This window comes from Lycium barbarum, chromosome 9 (genome assembly GCF_019175385.1).
Source record: "Lycium barbarum isolate Lr01 chromosome 9, ASM1917538v2, whole genome shotgun sequence".
NCBI classification, from domain to species: Eukaryota; Viridiplantae; Streptophyta; class Magnoliopsida; order Solanales; family Solanaceae; genus Lycium; species Lycium barbarum.
The window spans coordinates 115,757,365-115,777,146 of NC_083345.1; the positions used below are offsets into that span (position 1 = coordinate 115,757,365).

General features: G+C 37.6%; 1 protein-coding gene across 1 annotated transcript; it reads right to left on the minus strand.

Moving 5' to 3' along the window:
• Positions 1-598: 598 nt before the first annotated feature.
• Positions 599-5,983, minus strand: LOC132612216 (inorganic pyrophosphatase TTM1-like). Its single transcript, XM_060326535.1, has 7 exons — positions 5,914-5,983; positions 3,575-3,729; positions 2,999-3,260; positions 2,789-2,843; positions 2,320-2,377; positions 2,067-2,207; positions 599-616 (listed from the first exon to the last, which is right to left on the minus strand). The coding sequence occupies exons 1-7, from the start codon at positions 5,981-5,983 to the stop codon at positions 599-601; spliced, it is 759 nt and encodes a 252-aa protein (XP_060182518.1).
• Positions 5,984-19,782: the final 13,799 nt, after the last annotated feature.

Consider the following 19,782-nt stretch of genomic DNA (forward strand, 5'->3'; position numbering starts at 1 on the left):
CTTTATAATCTTTTTGGCTTAAGCTCATCATTACCATTATTGTTTCTATAGCATATCTCTCACCTTTATCTCATATGAAATCTTCTATGAACATAGACTCGTAACTTTGCGTAACATTGGTCATAGGACATGCATTAAGGCTCATGGACAATCTATAACAATGTCGGGGTGACATAAGGTCGAGAACCCCTGAGGCCATTATGGAGAATTCATAAGCATTATGCCTCACCTTGAAGGAATTAGCATATAAGGTGAGTATAGTCAATGAACAATATCAACGGATCGTAATGTGGATCATTAACCTTGTAGAACCATGATATTATAGGACTTAGTATCTTTAGGCTTAAACTCATCATCATCATTATCGCATTAGTAACATGCCTCTTATCTATCCCATATGGCTATTCCTGAACATAGGCTCTTAGTTTTCCGGAAAGTAGGAAAGTCATGGAGAGGTAAGGAAAATACTAGCATCGGAATCATATAAGGATCATTAGCTTTGTAGGAATATCATATCATAAGATTCATTCCTTAGAAATAAAGGACTAGCCTTACATACCTTTGTCGTTTAAGCAATATAGCGTTCTCTTATTCTTCTTCAATGTCGCGTCTCTACCTTCAAAAGAGGATTCGTACTAACATTAGTTAACCAACCATAAGAATGCACTACTAATTATAGAGAAAATCGGGCAACACTTCCTTTGTTTATACTACTTTTCCCATATTCCATATCAACTCCCAACATCTACAACACAACTCACAATATCGCAAGCAACAATCATCATTTTTATACTTTAGGCAAAATCCACCATTTTTCTCCAATTTATTCACATTTATGGTTATAGGTTCGCTATCGTATTTTCCCACGTATCACACTTGTCTCATGGTCTATATATCATTTATAACGTATACATATTCACAACACCCTAACATTCATGATTCAATTCAATTACCATTCAAACATGACACTATTCACTCTTGAATGACCCATTTGCTATGCTTCTTTACAAGTCGGGTACCTTAACTTTCCAATACCTTAAACAACATGTAAGGGTCATGAAACTTACCTTGGATGATGGTTGAACAAGCCTTTAGTGGAGTTTCCTTTCTAGAACCAAAACCCTATCTCTTCTCTTTTGGGTTTTCTTGAATTAGATGAACTTTGGCTAGGTTTCATACGCTTGGGTTCATGGATTTGATGTTATTGATCATGAATTTCCCTTGAGTTATTTTGTGGATGAATGTTAGAGAAGGTTCTAGAGGTTTTCTTGGACAAAAATGATGAAAAATGAGATTTTGGTCGAGTTGGGTATGTTTAAAGTGGTCCAGAAAATTCTGGACCGACACAACATGCGGCACGCTTTGCAAGACACAAAGCATGCTCTGCGAGCCGCATGTTGTGTCGTAAAGCTTGCCAGCTGAACAACTCTAACTGACACACTTTGCGGTGGAATTGCGTGGCCGCATGTCGTGTTTGCGGGTCACATGTTGCGCCTCAAAGTGCGACAAAACGTGATATTTTGCTCCCAAACTGTCTATCGTATAATGACCATAACTTTTGATCCCGATATGCTGTGAGGGCCCACGACCTATGGTTGGAAATCTATTTAAATTATATACAACTTTAGTTGTTGGTGTTTTTTCAAATTCTAAACTTATAATGATGTTTTTGCCCTTCCAAGTGAGATCATCCAGAAATGTTTCCTTAAGTTGCCCTTTTTGGATGGCTTATGCTCATATTTGGTTTAGGGGTCCTTCTTAGGACTTGCTCAACTTTCCATGTACTACTCATATATCTCCTCATTTGTCCTTTATGAAACCTTACCAAACAATCCTTAACACAACAAGTTACGGGATCTTTCCTAAACCTCACTTATACTCCACTTGTCCTTATCAATTCTTATTTCATCATTTCATATAACTTCAAGATCTTAACGTATGCATTCCAAAACCACTAATCATCCATCTTAAAATCTTAAGATCTTCCTATTGTCCTTAAGCTCGCGTTGGTTCATTCACTATGCGACGACATGAAATTTTCGAGGTGTAACAGTTTTCACACAAACCTTGCCATCAGAGAAGTGGCTGCTCCTTTTCAAAATGGTTGCAATAGAATATCCTAATGCCATCAACCCACCAAGAAGTCGTACACTGACCTCAAAGGTGATTCTTGGTGATATAATAAATGGACTATCTGTAAGCCATTCCTGAAATAAATACATGAAAATCCTCAGAAGATACAAGATTATCAGTGTCAACGTCAAGATTACTATTTCTTGACATTCCTCACAATAAAGCTTTTAAAAATTGAACAGATACCAATAGTTTATCCAAACTAGGAAGCAGGGAAATAAATTCCAAAGTTGTAAGGTCTTGACTGCTCATTTATAGCAATGTAGCAAACTGAAACACAGCAATTCAGTTTAGGTGAGAGATGAACTTGGATTATGTATCTTCCTTGTAAGTGAATCAGGTCATCCACATTATAAAGACAAATACGATCTGATCTATCCACGATTTTGGTATTAAAAGATCTTGTCTCCATAAATGACAGGGTGCAGGATGCTCTACCAGGGCAAGACAAGAATGCAACTAGCTAGAGCAGGATGGAGAGAAATTAAATTATAATGTCATATTAGAAAAATGTCAAAAATTAAGGTAGTCAGACGATAGATTGTTCTATGGTTTAGTGTCCAGATATATATGACAAAACAGCAGGGTGATACTCAAAAGGAGTTAATATATATTAGATTGATTGCTACATTTCTTCTGCTGTATCATATGGTACACCTCAGGGCCAGATTTCTTAAAGATATTCCAGCAAGCTCTATAACCACTAGATCCTAGAAATTTGAAAGGTAGTTCATTCAGCATACAGCAAATGACCGACAGTACATGCTGACAGCATTTTTGCTGCTCATTAACGGTATTGGCGCATCTCCATCAAATAGATGATATGAAGGACCCAAGTAGCTTAAACAATATTAATCAAGTTTACCATCTGGAAATGATAAAATTAGGTGACAAGTAGCCCGACTATTACTGACTGATATGCTCAGCATGTAAACAAGGAACTTATAGGTCACCTCAAACATAAGAGTGTATTTTCCATCCTTGTTCCTCATCCTCAGATATGATTGGCAAGCTTCAGGATCTTCACCACGAGGTAGGAGATAAATATCATAAGTTTCCTCTGTAGTTTCCTTGTATTCATTTGAAAACACAGCCTTGATCTGGTCTACAGTCACAGTTTTTGTTGACTGTAAAATATTTAGAACTCATCAGTCCCAAAAGTTGTGCTTGCATAGTCATAATAGAAAACAGAACGTAGAGAGAAAGGTCAAAATGTTAGACCTTTAAAACATATGTAGGGTTCTGAAATCCAGTGAACGGGTTAAACTAGTTGATAATTTTTATATGAGCCTGTCTGTAGATCAGTCTCAATAAAGGCTTTGTACATAGGATACAACTGTTGGAAGAATGCCATAAATATCACTGTACTTAGCTGTTGAAAATTTATAAGGAGATTTGAATTAGATATATTTTCAATATATTTGAAAATAACAGATGGAACCGTTTCAGAGATTTGTTGGATTATCTCCTCGGGCTTTTGTCCAGCATGTTGAATGTCCCTAAAAACCTGTTTCACTAAGTCAAAGTGCACTCCACCAGTGACACAAACACGAAGATCTAGCAATGGCCTCAATTTCTCACTCAAGGCGTATATACCTTCAATTATAACAATTCGAGAGCTTCAGCCTCCCTATCTTCCGAGATAGGGATAAGGTCTGCGTACACTTTACCCTCCTCGGACCCCACATTGTGGAATTTCACTAGGTATGTTGTTGTATAACAATTCGAGAGCTTGGAACTTCTAGTGTCCTGTCAAATCAATGGTCCAAATAAATTATGGGATCAGATACAAGTAGATGTCCATTTTACATTGGCAAGTAAGGAAATAAAATATTTTACCGGAAACGGTTCTTGATAATTAATTTCAGATGTTCTTCCATGAATCTTTGCTATGTAAAGCCCTTCATTGTAGTTTGATAGGTCCCTCCCCTTCTTCATTACACCGTTGTCTTCTTAGCTTCTTTTCACGTATCTTATTATCCTCTATTAAGATCTCTATGTGTGTTCACCAATTCATTTGATTGTGTATGAATCAGGTCATGAAAGTAATCAAGCACCAGGTGGGGCGGGGCGGGGGGACCATGCTGGTTGATCCAAAATCACAACTCTCTGTCCTCTTCAAAAAACAAATCCGACAAATGATGAGCAAAACTTCACACGAAAAGATATTGTATATCGGTCAGATTAAGAATGATATGCAACGTCATTCATGGGCTTCAGTCAAATGTTACACACATACCGTAGAAAGAAAACTGAGGTCTTAGTGTCTTTCAAATATCAAAGTGTTTAATAAGCAGTATAAGTAACTTTTAAAAATATGCTAAACTCCACCACAAAAACCCTGTCCCCCTACACAACAAGTATTTTTCTTCAAGGTATATAAAACAACAAGAAGAAAAAAATCCTAGCACCAAGGGGATAGCAGCAATAGAGAGAAGAAAAATGACAACTGACCTATAACCCACGCGAGAGCTTGATTTAAAATCGTATATAGGAACTTGAATAGGCTTCCTCGCTTTCAGACAATGTATATTCTCGAGTATAGTCTCATAGTCAGTCAACCGTGGATCTGTTTCAAAACTACCAAAGCATAAAAGTTATTGCAAATCTTCATTTTAAATTGCATTAGTCACAGCATAGCATAAGGTAGGGCCAAAGAACACAATTAGAAACTAAAGCGGAATAAAACCGACTGTGCTGACGTGATTCAAAACAGTTAAATATGGCCTAACCATTTCCACAAGATCACACACTGAAATTTACATCTCAAACTATAAGAACATTCAATCAAATTGCGCTGCTTATTCTTTATAGCAGACATCCAAAATACAAGGTAGTTTTCAATTTTTTTCTAAAACAAAGTGCATTGTTTTCTTAATGATCCTTTGTGGCATTCTACAAGAACACCTCATGCACAAGGCCTTTAGTGATCCTCATATAGGGACAGATAAATATCAAGATTTTTCAAGAGTTGTTTATAATCGAGTATTTTAAAACTCTATTGCTCAACCTTCCATCAGATGAAAACAACTTAAACCAAGAAGCTCGTCTGTTTATTTTAGTTCCTGATAAAGAAGTGCAAAAAGCATTAAAGTTGCATACCCTGACACGATTCCACTTATGAGACAAATATTAACACTTTTAGCAAAATATTTGATGATTGATTCCCAAACTCAGCATCCGTAGAGTCCAGAGAGATTTAGACTCATGTACAGTCTTCACCAAAAAAAGAACTAAACTGAAAAACTAATTTAAGGAAGGGTGACAGCTGTACAAATCAATCAGAATCCCTGAAAGAAAAGGAGCAATGAGATCTGCAATTGGAGAAACTGGCTAGCACCCAATATTTATGCATTAATTCAAGAAGACTTGATACTTTTGCATTTTCAATTTCTGTCATATACGAACAGTGCTGTGACAATAGTGGTCCTTGTTAGTATTTTACTCTTATAATTCATGATCACATTAACACAGCTACGAGAATTACCATCAGAATCATCTCTAAAATTTTCTCTCTTCAGCAAAGGAACAATATGTAGTAATACATAATAAGTGTATAGATATATATCCTCAATGCAATTTTCAGTAAAAACGAGTATTTATGCATATGCTTCTCTAAGAATCCTAGTTTTTGCAATCTCCTTCCCCATTTGGATGATATGAGAAGTCTGCAGTTCCTATGTGAAGATGATGCAAATAATAAATAAAGTTGGTACATAAGGTCACTACAAGAATAACTCATAGACATCAGCAAAATTATTTCACGTAATAACCTATTACAAAGACCGAAAGCAAGACTACCGTCAAAGTTTCCATCAACGATACGACTGGGCTCATTGTAGTTGTCCATGTTTATGATACCAATATTAGGTATAACATTCAGGATCTTTTCTGTGAAAACGGTCTTTCCAGCCCCCTAAGGACCAGCGACTCCCACCACTACAATTCCTTCATTCGTCTGAACCAACAACTGGCATGCATGGATCACTATAAAGAAACCCTTCTCAAATGATAACTGATCTTGAATTGGGACTATTTCATAACGAGAAGAGTTGCTTATTTTTGCCAATTGAACTTGATCTCGTAATAGGCCCGATCTTCTTCTAGGTGAATCAGCATTGGAAAGAATATCCTGGGCCATTGAATAGCTGGTAAATTCTGCAAATTAAGATGCAGATTCTCAGATGGGCACAATGGTTCTCTCCTTACAAATTCCAAGTAAAGCACTTCAAAGGGAAAGATAATATTCTAGCGGATTTCCTATCCAGGCAGATGAGTTTTCAAAGAGATTTCAAGTCAAGCTGCAAAAGAGGCTAACTAGCAACATTTTCATGCTTACAAGCTCATCAGGAGCTAACATTAGAGTAGTCTATGCCATGCCGACCCCCCCCCCCACCCCCCACCCCCCACCCCCCACCCCCCCAAAAAAAAAGACATAACGTCTTTTAGGAGGAATAGGATATCCGACATCATCTGCAAGAGAATTTCATAAACAAAGAAAAAGTTTCAACTTTTGTATTTGTTTGGAATGCTTTAAACAAAAAATTAAAATTCTGCAGATACCAAGTAAAAGTACCATTTCTTGAAAAGATACTGATCATGAGAAAAATGAGGTGTCAAAGCAGCCCTTGATGAAATCAAAGCAAAAGAAAGACCATCTAATCATGATCAGAGAGGTTGAAGTAATGCATATTACAACAAATAGCAACAACAGAGCTTTACATCTCACTTTTCAGCTTGCAGTTCAGAGAATTGGAGATACTCCAGCAACGCATACCACACCACTAATTGGCAACTTACTCTGTCCCAAAAGGTCGTTACATTTTGCTTCCAATAGTAAACCAAAATGATCCTTGAGTTAATATTTTACAACATATTATTTGTCATTCTAACTCCATTATGTCGCAAAGCATAGCATTTAAAGGAAACGTTTCAGTAGGCTGACGGCGTAAAAATAGTTTAGCTATGATGAATCTCCGAAAATGGATTCCAGCCAACCTCACTACTTTGGCATTGACGCGAAATTGGTGAATTGGTTAATATTCTAATGTTATTTAAGAAGAAAATGGTAAATTAGAATACTTTTTGTATAGTTTATAAATTAACTAAAATTAATTTTCAAATGATCAATTAAAAAAATGACTAGCTTTAGCACTCAAAATTGGTCAATTCTCAACCAAAGGCTGTGCTCAAAAAAGGTAATCTTTCACGCTTTCTTCTTTTTAATTTTCTGTAGTTTATTTTGCTGTTATGTGCTTGATATTTGTAGTTTACTGTTAGTGTGGTTTTGTTCATATTCATGTTTGGTGTTTATGTATGCTTAGTATAACTTAGTTTAATTATGTAGTCTTTTGCTTAGTAAATTTATGATTGAAGTCATTATTGATATTCAGATTAAATGTGTCTATTTTAATGTCATATGTAGTACAGTTTAGTGTCTAAATTTATGTTATCTTATATTTCCTGCTTGTTTTGGTTTCTCTTTGGTATAGTTGTGTTAAGATTGGAGTAGCTTAGACCTTGATCCAACACTACTATGTACTGTTGTTTGTTCTGCATCAGGTCACCCTCTAGCCCAACGTTACCGTATGATGTATTGCTTGTGATTAGTTGAGTGTACTTTATTTTGGGCTTGTATTTGGTTTATTAAGTTGCCTGTTTTAGCTCAAGTTGTGCTATGTGGTTTTGATGTTGAGCTTAATTCCTAAGATAGACAAGATATGTTTAATCAAACCCTAGGGTTGAAAGCTTGATGGCTCATAATGTTGGTAAAATTCTAAGTGACTAATATGACTTGGTTAAGTGTTCAACCAGTCAAGAAAGGGGCTGCCTAAGCAAGCTGATATAGTGTGTGTAAATATATAATTTCTATACCTCATCTCCTATAATCTAGATTATGCTTGTGGTATCAGTAATTAATAAAATATAAGACTCAATCACTAGAACTGAATCAAAGCTTAGGATTAGAAAACTAGTTAGGTAGAGAACAGGACCTCAAAAGGTTAATGTTAGACTTGCACTAAGAATAAACATTTGTTAAACATTTGGTTTGTCTTTCGGTAGCTAAACATTGGAAAGTCAATATTTCAAAGTGTTTTGCTGTATTGGGGTGGTCAGGGAAGCTTAAAATTAATTTTGAAAAAAAAAAGGAATATGAGTTGATTAATCTTGAAGCAGTGCTAGAATATTGAAGCTATTAGAACATTTTATTGGTTAAAACTAGTAACAGTCTTGCATGACTATCCTTTTTTTTTTCCTTAACCTTGAAAATGATCTATTTCAAGCCCTCCCCTTTTAGATAAATTTGAGTGTATTGTTGCTAATTTGTTGTGTTAACTGTTGTGACACCTCGCATCTTGAAACTAAGTTTAAGCTCATATCATTGGAGTTTTAGTGGAAACACTGAAGGTTTGAACGTTTTACGAAAATGGTTGATAGGCCTATTTCGGGCAGCGATAACTCCTTGATTGGTTTGGAATTTGGGAAAGTACCCTCAATGAAAGTTGTAGTATGTAGAAATACCTTTCTAACGATATAAGGACCAAGCCAATAAGAGATCAGAGAAAGGAGATATGATCGTCTCAATATGGCTAATAGTAAAGCACTTGAAATCCTATAGAATCGGCAAAGTTTTCGATACGTCTCCCTTCCAGTCAACCTTCGTGAAAATATGTTGGGAATTTGGGAAAACTTCCCAAATGAAAGTTTTAGTCCTTTGCAATATCTTTCCAACGGTATATTACGGGGGTCAAATGGACATCTGTACAAAGAGTTATGCCCATTTTATTGAACCCTATTCGCTGGAAATTTTGCCTACGTTACGGTGACGTTACGGGCCGTAACACATGTTACGGGGCCGTAACACGTGTTACGGGACCGTAACAGTGAACCATAACGTCCCAAAAATTTCCAAAACCTCACTAGAAATTTTCACTAAGGTACGGTCCCAAGTTACGGTCCGTTCTTCGTGTTACGAGACCGTAACATGGGGCATATTTTGGTCCGTAAGTACGTTTCGGGTAACCTAACTTCGAGAGGCCATCACCCTATCATAAATTGGGAATTTGGGAAAACCTAAAGAATAAAAGTTGTAGATAATTGAAATGTCTTTCCAACCATAGGTCGTGGGTCTACATGTGACATTGGGATAGGGAGATATGGATGTTTTAAGATAGAAAGGTCCTAACCCGATTTCAAGTCAGGTCAAACACATTTCCCCTTGGTATTTAAGGGAAATGCTCAACCCTAGCAGCCCCATTTCCTCATATTTTCATATTTTAGAGAGATAGAGAGAGGGAGAGAGAGGAGGGTTAGAGAGAGAAAGTAGAGAATCAATCAAGTTGAAGGCCCGGAATCCCGAGACTCGTGAAGGATAAAGTGTAGTACAAGTTGTTGCCGTCATTCTAAGCTAAAAATCGAACTTGGGGATGTTGATTTCGGGGTGACTACTCATAAAAGGTAATGTTTCTACTCCCTAATCATTTATCGTTGTGAATTGATAAATTCTTGAGAGAATAATTAATGGGTTTGTTGAAGAGAATTATATGAACTATGCTAGAGTTGTTGGATTGTTGACTTGGGATTATTGTATTCATATGGGTGATGAAGAATGATATTAATTACATCTAATTGAGATTGTAGAATTAGCTAGAAGTAATATAATGGGGATTTGGTGAAGAAAACACTATTAATGAGGATTGTGGAGCTTCATGCCCACCAAGTGTTTGATAAAATGCTTAGATGAACAAAGCATGGATATTATTGCTAATATAGAATCCGTATGACCTGTATTGCTATAGATTAAAGTTGAAGGGATTGGAAGACATTGTGATACGCTCAAAAGCAGGAAGTTAAGGTATTTAGAACTTCCATCCACATGTGGGAATCTTTACGTTCTTCCCCATGATCCATTTCGTAAAATCTATGAAGTTCAAATCCTAGGGCATAAACCCAACATATTGGTAGTCCGTAATTATGTATGTATGTACATGAATTTGTATCTATGTTCGTTATTGTATTCCTAATCTTCCATTACGGATATTAGGAATCCTAGCTAAATTCATGAATCATGAATTCTTCCTCATGTGTTCTCATTATGTTTATATGAAACTTTATGATTTCATCCAGCAAGTTACAAGCATGTTTTCAAGACAAGTATATATATATATATATATATATATATATATATATATATATATATATATATATATATATATATATATATATATGATTTCAAATTATTGTTATTACTCATGAACCAAAAACATGTTTTGTAAGACTATGACAAGTTATCTTATGAAACTATACAAGCAAGTTATGATTTATGAAAACCATGTACAAGCAAGTTATGATTCATGAACACTATGTACAAGCAAGTTATGATTCATGATATACCATGGGCAGCAAGTGCCACTATTTTACATGTTCATGTTTTGGGATTTGCATTAATTATCGAGGAGGGCTTCAGATAGCCTGAAACTACGTAGCCACCGTAGGATGAGGATCGCTCCACCCATGTCCCGGACGATCTCTCATAATGACTGAATCCTTTCATATTTTATCAAATCTCGTGTTCCCTGCTAAGGACTGAGTGTTCTGCTGGCGGGACGCAAACACCAGACCATAGATCGGTTATAAGTTATTGCTCTCCCTACTCATCATGTTTTTACTTATGATATATATATATATATATATATATATATATATATATATATATATATATATATATATATATACTCATGCTCATGTTCATGTCCACGTTTTCAGTTTCAGTTCTTATCATGTTATTCCATGTCCCATGTTCTTTCTTTCAGTTGTTTTACATACCAGTACATTCAATGTGCTGACGTCCCCTTTTATTGCTCGGGGGCCTGCATTTCACGATGTAGGTACGAACTTACAGGACGATGCCTCTACTCATTAGGATCTGCACGTACCAGCCTATTGGTGAGCCTCATCTCATTCGGGATTTAATTAACTTTTGTTTATGATTAGTTATGCATCTAAGGTATGCTGGGGGCTTTATCCCAGTAAGTATGTTTTCCAGTCAGACTCATGATAGATGTTTCATAGACTAGACAAGTTAGTTATGTCATGTCAGACATTTGGAGTCATATAGTCATTTTGGCTCACTGATGTTTAAACAAGTATTTTATTAAGTATTATGACTTACCATGTTTTATAAAGTCTTATCATGCATTCCCATTATATTTCGCTTATGTTATGTATCATGATGATTCAATAAGCCATGTGGTTCGCTCGGTCACATGCAGTCAGGCACCGAGTGCTGTGTTACATCTAGGACATGGTTAGGGGCGTGACAAAGCTTGGTATCAGAGCCTAGGTTCAAGTGTCTTTATGTCACGACCCAACCCCGTAGGCCGCGACTAGTGTCCGTGCTGGACACCCGAACATACCCAATACCCCAAACCAGCATATTAGCAGAAAACATCAAGATGAAAGTTAGTTGGTGCTATTAAATATCACAGATGAACAAATTTTGTACGTGGAAGCCGATAAGGCCATCACAGATCATAACAACCCAAAACATATACAAAACCCACATGTATGTCTACAGACCTCTACAGAACATAACAGAATCATAAGACGGGACAGGGCCCCGTCATACCCCTGAATAGCATACATATATATACAACAGCAGCAGACTGTACCAAGGTATAGGCTCTGGACAATAGAGCGCTCCAGAATAGCAGATTAGATGTCCTAAACAGGCGGGTCAGTAAATCTGTCGTTAGTAACTGCGCGGCATGAAAACGCAACCCCCGAAGAAAGGGAGTCAGTACGAAATATGTACTGAGTATGTAAAGCACGGAACGTAGTAAACAAAGTCATAATCAAAGCAGAAGATACAAAAAATGAACGGAATATCCAAATTAGCAGAAATGCTGCTCATAAAGAATAAGTAGTATTTGCAGAAAACGTATATCATACCTGGTCCCATTACGGAACAAAATCATAACCGAAACAACACGTACAGAAAAGTGAGTGTGATATACAGAGTATCAAATGCATATTTTCAAAACATGAAGAGTGTGTACAGAAACATATGCCATATCATATCCGGCCCCTGCCAAGGGACTCGGCAGACAGAACGTGGCCACCCCCCGATGCTGGTGCCACAACACATAAGGATCAGAAAAGGGGAATGACCCCGTAACATAGCATAACAAATCAAATGGCCATATCATATCATATCATATCATATCAGAATAGTGTACATGACACAGCATACTCCACAACCCATGTACATATATACCTGCCCCCTCACATCGAGGCACGACGAACAATGCAGTGGAAGACGCTTGAGAACATATCCTGGCCCGGGCTCAGTGTGGGAAACATTGAGGCATCCACGAATGGAGTAGTGAGAAACTAAATGCAATAAAATACCATGTATACTTCCAGAGACTCAATGAGGCATATCGAGTGGCAAGTCAAAACAATGAAATCAGACAGAATCATAGTAAGTAAACTTCGGATGTCATAATGGGTTACAGAGGCATAATCTTTCTGAGATCGTTTCCAAGATCCAAAACAGTTTATAAGACTTAACAGAATATTTAAAACAATTCTTTAGATAATAGTTAGAGGAGTAGTTAAGACATTTTCTTTAAAGCAACTCGAAGACAAGTCATAAATACAAAAGGGTAAAATCGGAAATAGTGGGCCCACCTCGGGACAAACGAAGCGGTGGGCTCAAATCACGTATTTTTAAGCTTATGGGGTCACCTACAAAGGTCCTAGGGCATTCCATAACTTCCTAAGCAATTTGGGGAAATTTGCATAATTTCTTTACAAAGCATACTTAAAGGATTCAATTCCACTGAACGAAAATGTGATGATTTCAAACGCGGATTCCGATGGACAGAATATCTTCCGAGGCTCAAATCCGATCCTAGTACACCTAGGGCATGCCAAAATAAGAATCGGGATAGCTTTACATACCTTGTATGCTCTTTACGCCTTTCCAAATTCAATTCCCGTTTCGCCCAAAATCTGCAATTGGTCACATTTACCAATTCTCAATTTCCAATCTTTACGTATTCAATCTTTATTCATAATTGCCTACAGAAATTTGGGCAGCATCTCCCCTATACATATAACATCCCCGAGAATTTAACTCGGTCAAAACAATCAACAACAACCCAACAACACCACCAACAACGACAACAATCAATATAGGACACAATATAACACAACTAGTCTTCTTTCCGACATAATGCAAGAACTTTCATTCCGACTTCCCATTTCCAAACCAATCTCAATGTTTTCATATTCATTATTAATCTAGATTATCACAATATAATTTGGAAGCATTTCATATCATTTCCACAAAATATTCACAAGATATACAAAATATACAAACTTTCCACCAAAGTCATAATTCATCCAAAACTTCTAATATTCAACCTACATATCCATAACATATTTCCATCTTCCAATTTCATCAACCATAATCATAATTCACATCTTAACAACTTCATTTCCATAATATCACAAAATCATTCTAAAGTGACATAATCTTCTACATTCCAACTTCAACCAAAATTCATTCAACTTTCATTCCCAATATAATTTTCACCATAATCACAACTAGAATACAACATAAAATTCAACTCATATATGTATACAACATGTATACACTCACGGCTACACACACACACACACACACACACACACACACACAAACACACAAACACACACACACACACACACACACACACACACACACACATATATATATATATATATACACTTTGTAAACTTTCATATTTCCATAGTTTCTACTCATTTCCATATACTACAACACAAACAAACCTTCATAACATAATAAAAAGGTATGAATTCTTACCTTTTTCTCCAATCTTCTTCACTTGTCCAAAGTGTGAGATTGATGAAACTAATGCTCAATCTTCTAAAACAACTACACCAAGTTGTAGAGGGACCTTGAATTAGTAGGAATTCAACAAGTAAATAATTTTAGAGTCAAGATTTTTTTAGGGTGATTTTTCTATGGCCAACCCGAAATGGCTCTTATGTTTGCTCTTGGTTTTTCTTCTTTCTCTTCTTTCTTTGTTTCTTGAAACTTCTATTAGATAATGACCATTTATAATTAATTAGCACATGGAAATATTCATTAAAACCATGGTTTGGGACTCACTTGGCCGGCCACCCCTTAAACATTGGGCCTAAATTTTCATTTTTTTAGGCCAACTCGGTTGATCCCGAGTTGGGCCTAGCCCACTGACCTTTCGACCTTAAAACGTTCATATCTCCTTGTACCGAAATCACCTGGGAACCCACGACCTATGGATGGAAAGCTAATTCAATTATATACAACTTCTATGTCTTGGTAGTTTTCCAAATTCCAAACTTATAATACCGTTTTTGCCCCTCAAAGTCAGGTCACCCGAAAACATTTTCTTAAAAATATTCGTTTGGAGGGCTTCCACTTTGATTTGGCCCAAGGGTACTTCATGAGTTGTGTTTAACTTTATATATGTGATTCATATGACTTTTCAGATGTTCAAAAAAATCTCGGTGTGTGGGCCCCACCCCAGCAGATACTCATGGGTTCAAAATACAGGATATAACACTTTATGGAGTCTATGAAACCGTGTCCAGTGAGGTCACTTTTATATGTGTGAGGGCCCCATACATATAAATAGTTGACCACCAAGACATTCAGGATTGTCTTACTTCTTTCACATTTTAGATCGTGCAGTTAGAGCTGCATTTCTAGGATGGATTCCTAATTCGTGCGTGTACGTGTTTTCAGAAAATGCTCTACAAAAGAAATTACAAGAAAAGAAACACAGCTACCAGCCAAAGGGCTGTTGTGGAAGTAGCTCACGAAGAGACTGTTCCGACTCAAACAACAGTCCCCAGTGCTCCTACAGCTACACCTCCTAACACTTCGGACATAGATATGAGAGGAGCCATCCAGCTGCTTACTCAGATTGTTGCCAACCAGGCCCAGCGACAAGAATCAGCCCCTAGCTTAAGTGCTAGTGGTGGGTCAAATAGTTCAAGAACTCACGAATTCTTACGAATGAAACCTCTAACTTTCACAGGGACTAAGCTGAGAAGGATCCGCAGAACTATATTGATGGCCTACAGAAAGTGTTTCGTATTATGCATGTCACTGAGACTGAGGCAGCAGAGTTTAGTGCTTTTCAACTGCAGGATATTTCTTATATTTGGTATGAGACATGGGAACAATCTAGAGGGGATGATGCATCTTCTGCTACTTGGGATGAGTTTGTTGACGCTTTCCTTGGCCACTTCATGCCTATTGAGGTCCTGGAAGCAAAGGTTATGGAATTTGAGAGGTTGAGGCAGGGTAGCTTGACCGTTCAAGAGTATTATCTCAAATTTATTTTGTTGTCCAGATATGCTACTCACATAGTTCCCGACATAAGGGCAACGGTTAGGAGATTTGTACTGGGGTTGAAACCCGAATTGTATAGAGATGCCAAGACTGCTGCTCAGAATGATAAGATGACTATCTCTAAGATCTTGGCATCTGTGCAAGGTAATGAAGCTGAACTGAAGGAAGAGGAAGCTTTACAGAAACAAAGGGATAAAGAATTCAACAAGAGGGCTAAATCTTCAAGTAACTTTAGTCAGAGAGGAGGTAGGCGGTTCTTTAAGAATAGGTCAGCAGGACCCGCTCCATCTGCAGCTAGTGCCCCAGTCCCTAATTTTAGAAATAACAAGAAGTAGAACTTTAGACCATCGAGTTCTTATTCTCAAGCCAGTGTGAGGCAATCAGTCTATACTATTCTAGCTTGTAGCAAGTGTACCAAGAGACACTTAGGTGAGTCGTATGGGTACAAATGTGTGCTATGGTTGCGGCCAGAAGGGCCACATTCAGAGGGATTTTCCATCCGCTAGACAGGGTACTGGAGGTAATGTGACGCAGTCCATAAATTCAGCAGCTCCTCGTCACAATCAGGCCCAGCAAGGGCGTGGAACGGCAAGGTCCGGCAATACAAGTGGTGGTCAGAACCGTTTGTATGCATTGACAGGTTGTCAGGATACAGAGGCTAGAGCAGATGTTGTCACAAGTACCCTCACAGTTTTCACCTTTGAATTATATGCCTTTATTGATCCAGGATCCACCCTATCTTATGTAACCCCTTTTGTTGCTAAGAAATTTAGTATTGAACCTGAAAAAAATTGTATGAATCCTTTGAGGTGTCCACTCCAGTTGGGGAGTCGGTTATATCTAGGCGTATTTACAGGGGTTGCCTAGTTTTAGTCTATCACCGCAGAACCATAGCTGATTTAGCGGAATTAGAAATGTTAGATTTCGATGTGATCATGGGTATGGACTGGTTAGCTTCATGTTATGCCACAGTATGCTGTAGAACTAAAGTGGTAAGATTCGAGTTTCCTTAAGCCAGTCATAGAATGAGAGGGTAATTCAGTAGTACCCAGGGGTAGATTTATTTCTTACCTAAAGGCCAAAAAAATGATTTCTAAAGGCTATATCTACCACCTAGTTCGAGCCAAGGATTCAGATGCCCAGACTCCAACTATTCAATCTATCCCAGTTGTAAATGAGTTCCCAGAAGTCCTCCCAGAAGATCTTCCAGGAGTCCCTCCTGACAGGGAGATTGAATTTAGAATTGATCTACTTCCCGATACTCAGCCGATTTCTATTCCGCCATACAGAATGGCCTCAGCAGAGTTAAAAGAGTTAAAAGCCTAGTTGAAAGATCTTCTTGATAAGGGGTTTATTAGGCCCAGTGTTTCGCCTTGGGGTGCGCCAGTCTTATTTGTCCGAAAGAAGGATGGTTCTTTACGTATGTGTATAGACTACCGTCAGTTGAACAAGGTCACCATTAAGAACAGGTAGCCTCTTCCTAGAATAGATGACTTATTTGACCAACTGCAGGGTGCCCAATGTTATTCCAAGATTGACCTCAGATCAGGATATCATCAGTTAAAGGTTAAGGAAGTTGATATTCCGAAGACCGCTTTCAGAACCCGTTATGGCCATTTTGAATTTCTTTTTATGTCATTTGGGTTGACAAATACGCCAACTTCTTTCATGAATCTTATGAATAGGGTCTTCAAACCTTATCTCGATTTATTTGTCATTGTTGATATTTTGGTGTATTCCCGTAATGAGGTTGATCATGCTGAACATCTCAGAATAGTGTTGTAGACTCTTAAAGATTGCGAACTTTTTGCAAAATTCTCAAAGTATGAGTTTTGGCTTAAATAAGTTGCATTCTTAGGCCATGTGATCTCGGTGAAGGTGTTAAAGTTGATTCTCAGAAGATTGATGTCGTAAAGAGTTGGCCCAGATCCACCTCAGTTTCTGATATAAAAAGTTTCTTGGGTCTGGCAGGCTATTATCGATGCTTCAGAGAAGGATTTTCTTCTATCTCTGCTCCGTTGACTAAGTTGACTCGGAAGAAATTTAAGTTCCAATGGTCAAATGCTTGTAAGCGAAGCTTTGAAGAGTTGAAGAAGAGATTGACTTCTGCTCCAGTTTTAACGTTGCCAGAGGGAACTAAAAGGTTTGTGGTTTATTGTGATGCTTCGGGAGTTGGTCTCTAATGTGTCTTGATTCAGCATGGTAAGGTTGTGGCTTATGCATTTCGCCAGCTCAAGGTTCACGAAAAGAATTATCTGACTCATGACTTAGAGTTGGTAGCTATAGTTTTTACACTTAAGATATGGCGTCATTATTTGTATGGAGTGCACATTGATATTTTCACAGATCATAAAAGCCTGCAGTATATCTTCAAGCAAAGGAAGCTAAATCTTAGATAGAGGAGATAGCTCGAATTGCTTAAGGATTATGATGTGGATATTCTCTATCATCCGGGGAAAGCGAATATTGTAGCTGATGCTCTTAGTCGGCGTTCCATGGGAAGTTTAGCCCACGTGGATGTAAGTAAGAGATTTATGACAAATGAAGTTCACCGTTTGGCCAATCTTGGAGTTCGACTTTTGGACTCTGAGGACGGTGGTGTGGTTGTTCAGAATAGAGCTCTTTCCTCTTTAGTCGTGGAAGTCAAGGAGAAATTTTAATGATCCCTATTTGTTACAGCTAAAAGAGGGGATTCACAAGCATAAGACGACGACTTTCGAACAAAGGAGAGATAATGGTACCTTGAGGTACTGAGGTAGATTATGTGTCCCAGATGTAGATGGGCTCAGAGAGTGAGTCATGTCAGAAGCTCACAATTTCAGGTATTCCATTCACCCAGGTTCCACTAAGATGTATCATGATGTCAAGGAGATTTACTGGTGGAACGATATGAAGAAGGATGTGGCAGATTTTGCAGCTAAGTGCCCGAATTGTCAGCAGGTGAAAGCCGAACACCAGAGGCTTGGTGGCTTGGCTCAGAATGTTGATATTCCTATCTAGAAATGGGAAATGATCAATATGAACTTTGTATCAGGTTTACCTCGTTCATCTAGGAGACATGACTCTATTTGGGTGATCGTTGACCGGCTTACTAAGTCAGCACACTTTTTGCCAGTCAAGACCACAGATTTAGTAGAAGATTATGCCAAGCTGTATGTTAATGAGATTATCAGATTGCATGGGACACCAGTGTCCATTATTTCAGATCGTGGTGCTCAGTTTACAACGAACTTCTGAAAATCCTTTCAGAAAGGATTGACTGAAGCCTATTCGCTGGAAATTCTGCATGCGTTGCGATGACGTTACGGGTCGTAACACGTGTTACGGGACCGTAACAGTGAACCGTAACATCCCAAAAATTTCCAAATCTCACTGGAAATTTTCACTAAGGTACGGTCCCAAGTTACGGTCCGTCCTTCATGTTACGGGACCATAACATGGGGCGTATTTTGGTCCGTAAGTACGTTTCGGGTCACCTGACTTCGAGAGACCATCACCCTATCATAAATTGGGAATTTGGGAAAACCTAAAGAATAAAAGTTATAGATAATTGAAATGACTTTCCAACCATATGTCGTGGGCCCACAAGTGACATCGGGATAGGGAGATATGGATGTTTTAAGACAGAAAGGTCCCAACCCGATCTCAAGTCAGGTCAAACCCATTTCCCCTTGGTATTTAAGGGAAATGCTCAACCCTAGCAACCCCATTTCCTCATATTTTCAGATTTTAGAGAGAGAGAGAGAGGAAGAGAGAGGAGGGTTAAAGAGATAAAGTAGAGAATCAACCAAGTTGAAGGCCCCGAATCCCGAGGCTCGTGAAGGATAAAGTGTAGTACAAGTTGTTGCCGTCATTCTAAGCTAAAAATCGAACTTAGGGATGTTGATTTCGTGGTGACTACTCATAAAAGGTAATGTTTTTACTCCCTAATTATTTATAGTTATAAATTGATGAATTTTTGGGAGAATAATAAATGGGTTTGATGAAGAGAATTATATGTGTTGACACCCAATTTTGTCCCGCCTCTCCTCCGAAATACCTATTTATACTTCTGGTATTTTTGAAAAATTTAAAAAATATGTATTTAAGTTTTACTATAATTATTAGTCTCTTATTAACACCCACGTTTTATTATTCTACTGCAGTTATTATCATTATTATTAATAATAATAATAATAATAATAATAATAATAATTATTATTATTCTTAAATTATCATTATTATTATTATTATTAATT

Bases quoted from the DNA above. Each gene is read 5' to 3' on its own strand.
- LOC132612216 (XM_060326535.1), bottom strand. From the start codon at position 5,983: ATGGACAACTACAATGAGCCCAGTCGTATCGTTGATGGAAACTTTGAC. The intron at 3,261-3,574 runs GTTCCATCTGTT...AATATTTTACAG, and splicing joins TCCAACAAATCTCTGAAACG to TCAACAAAAACTGTGACTGT. The intron at 2,844-2,998 runs GTAAACTTGATT...TCAAATTTCTAG, and splicing joins AATTTTATCATTTCCAGATG to GATCTAGTGGTTATAGAGCT.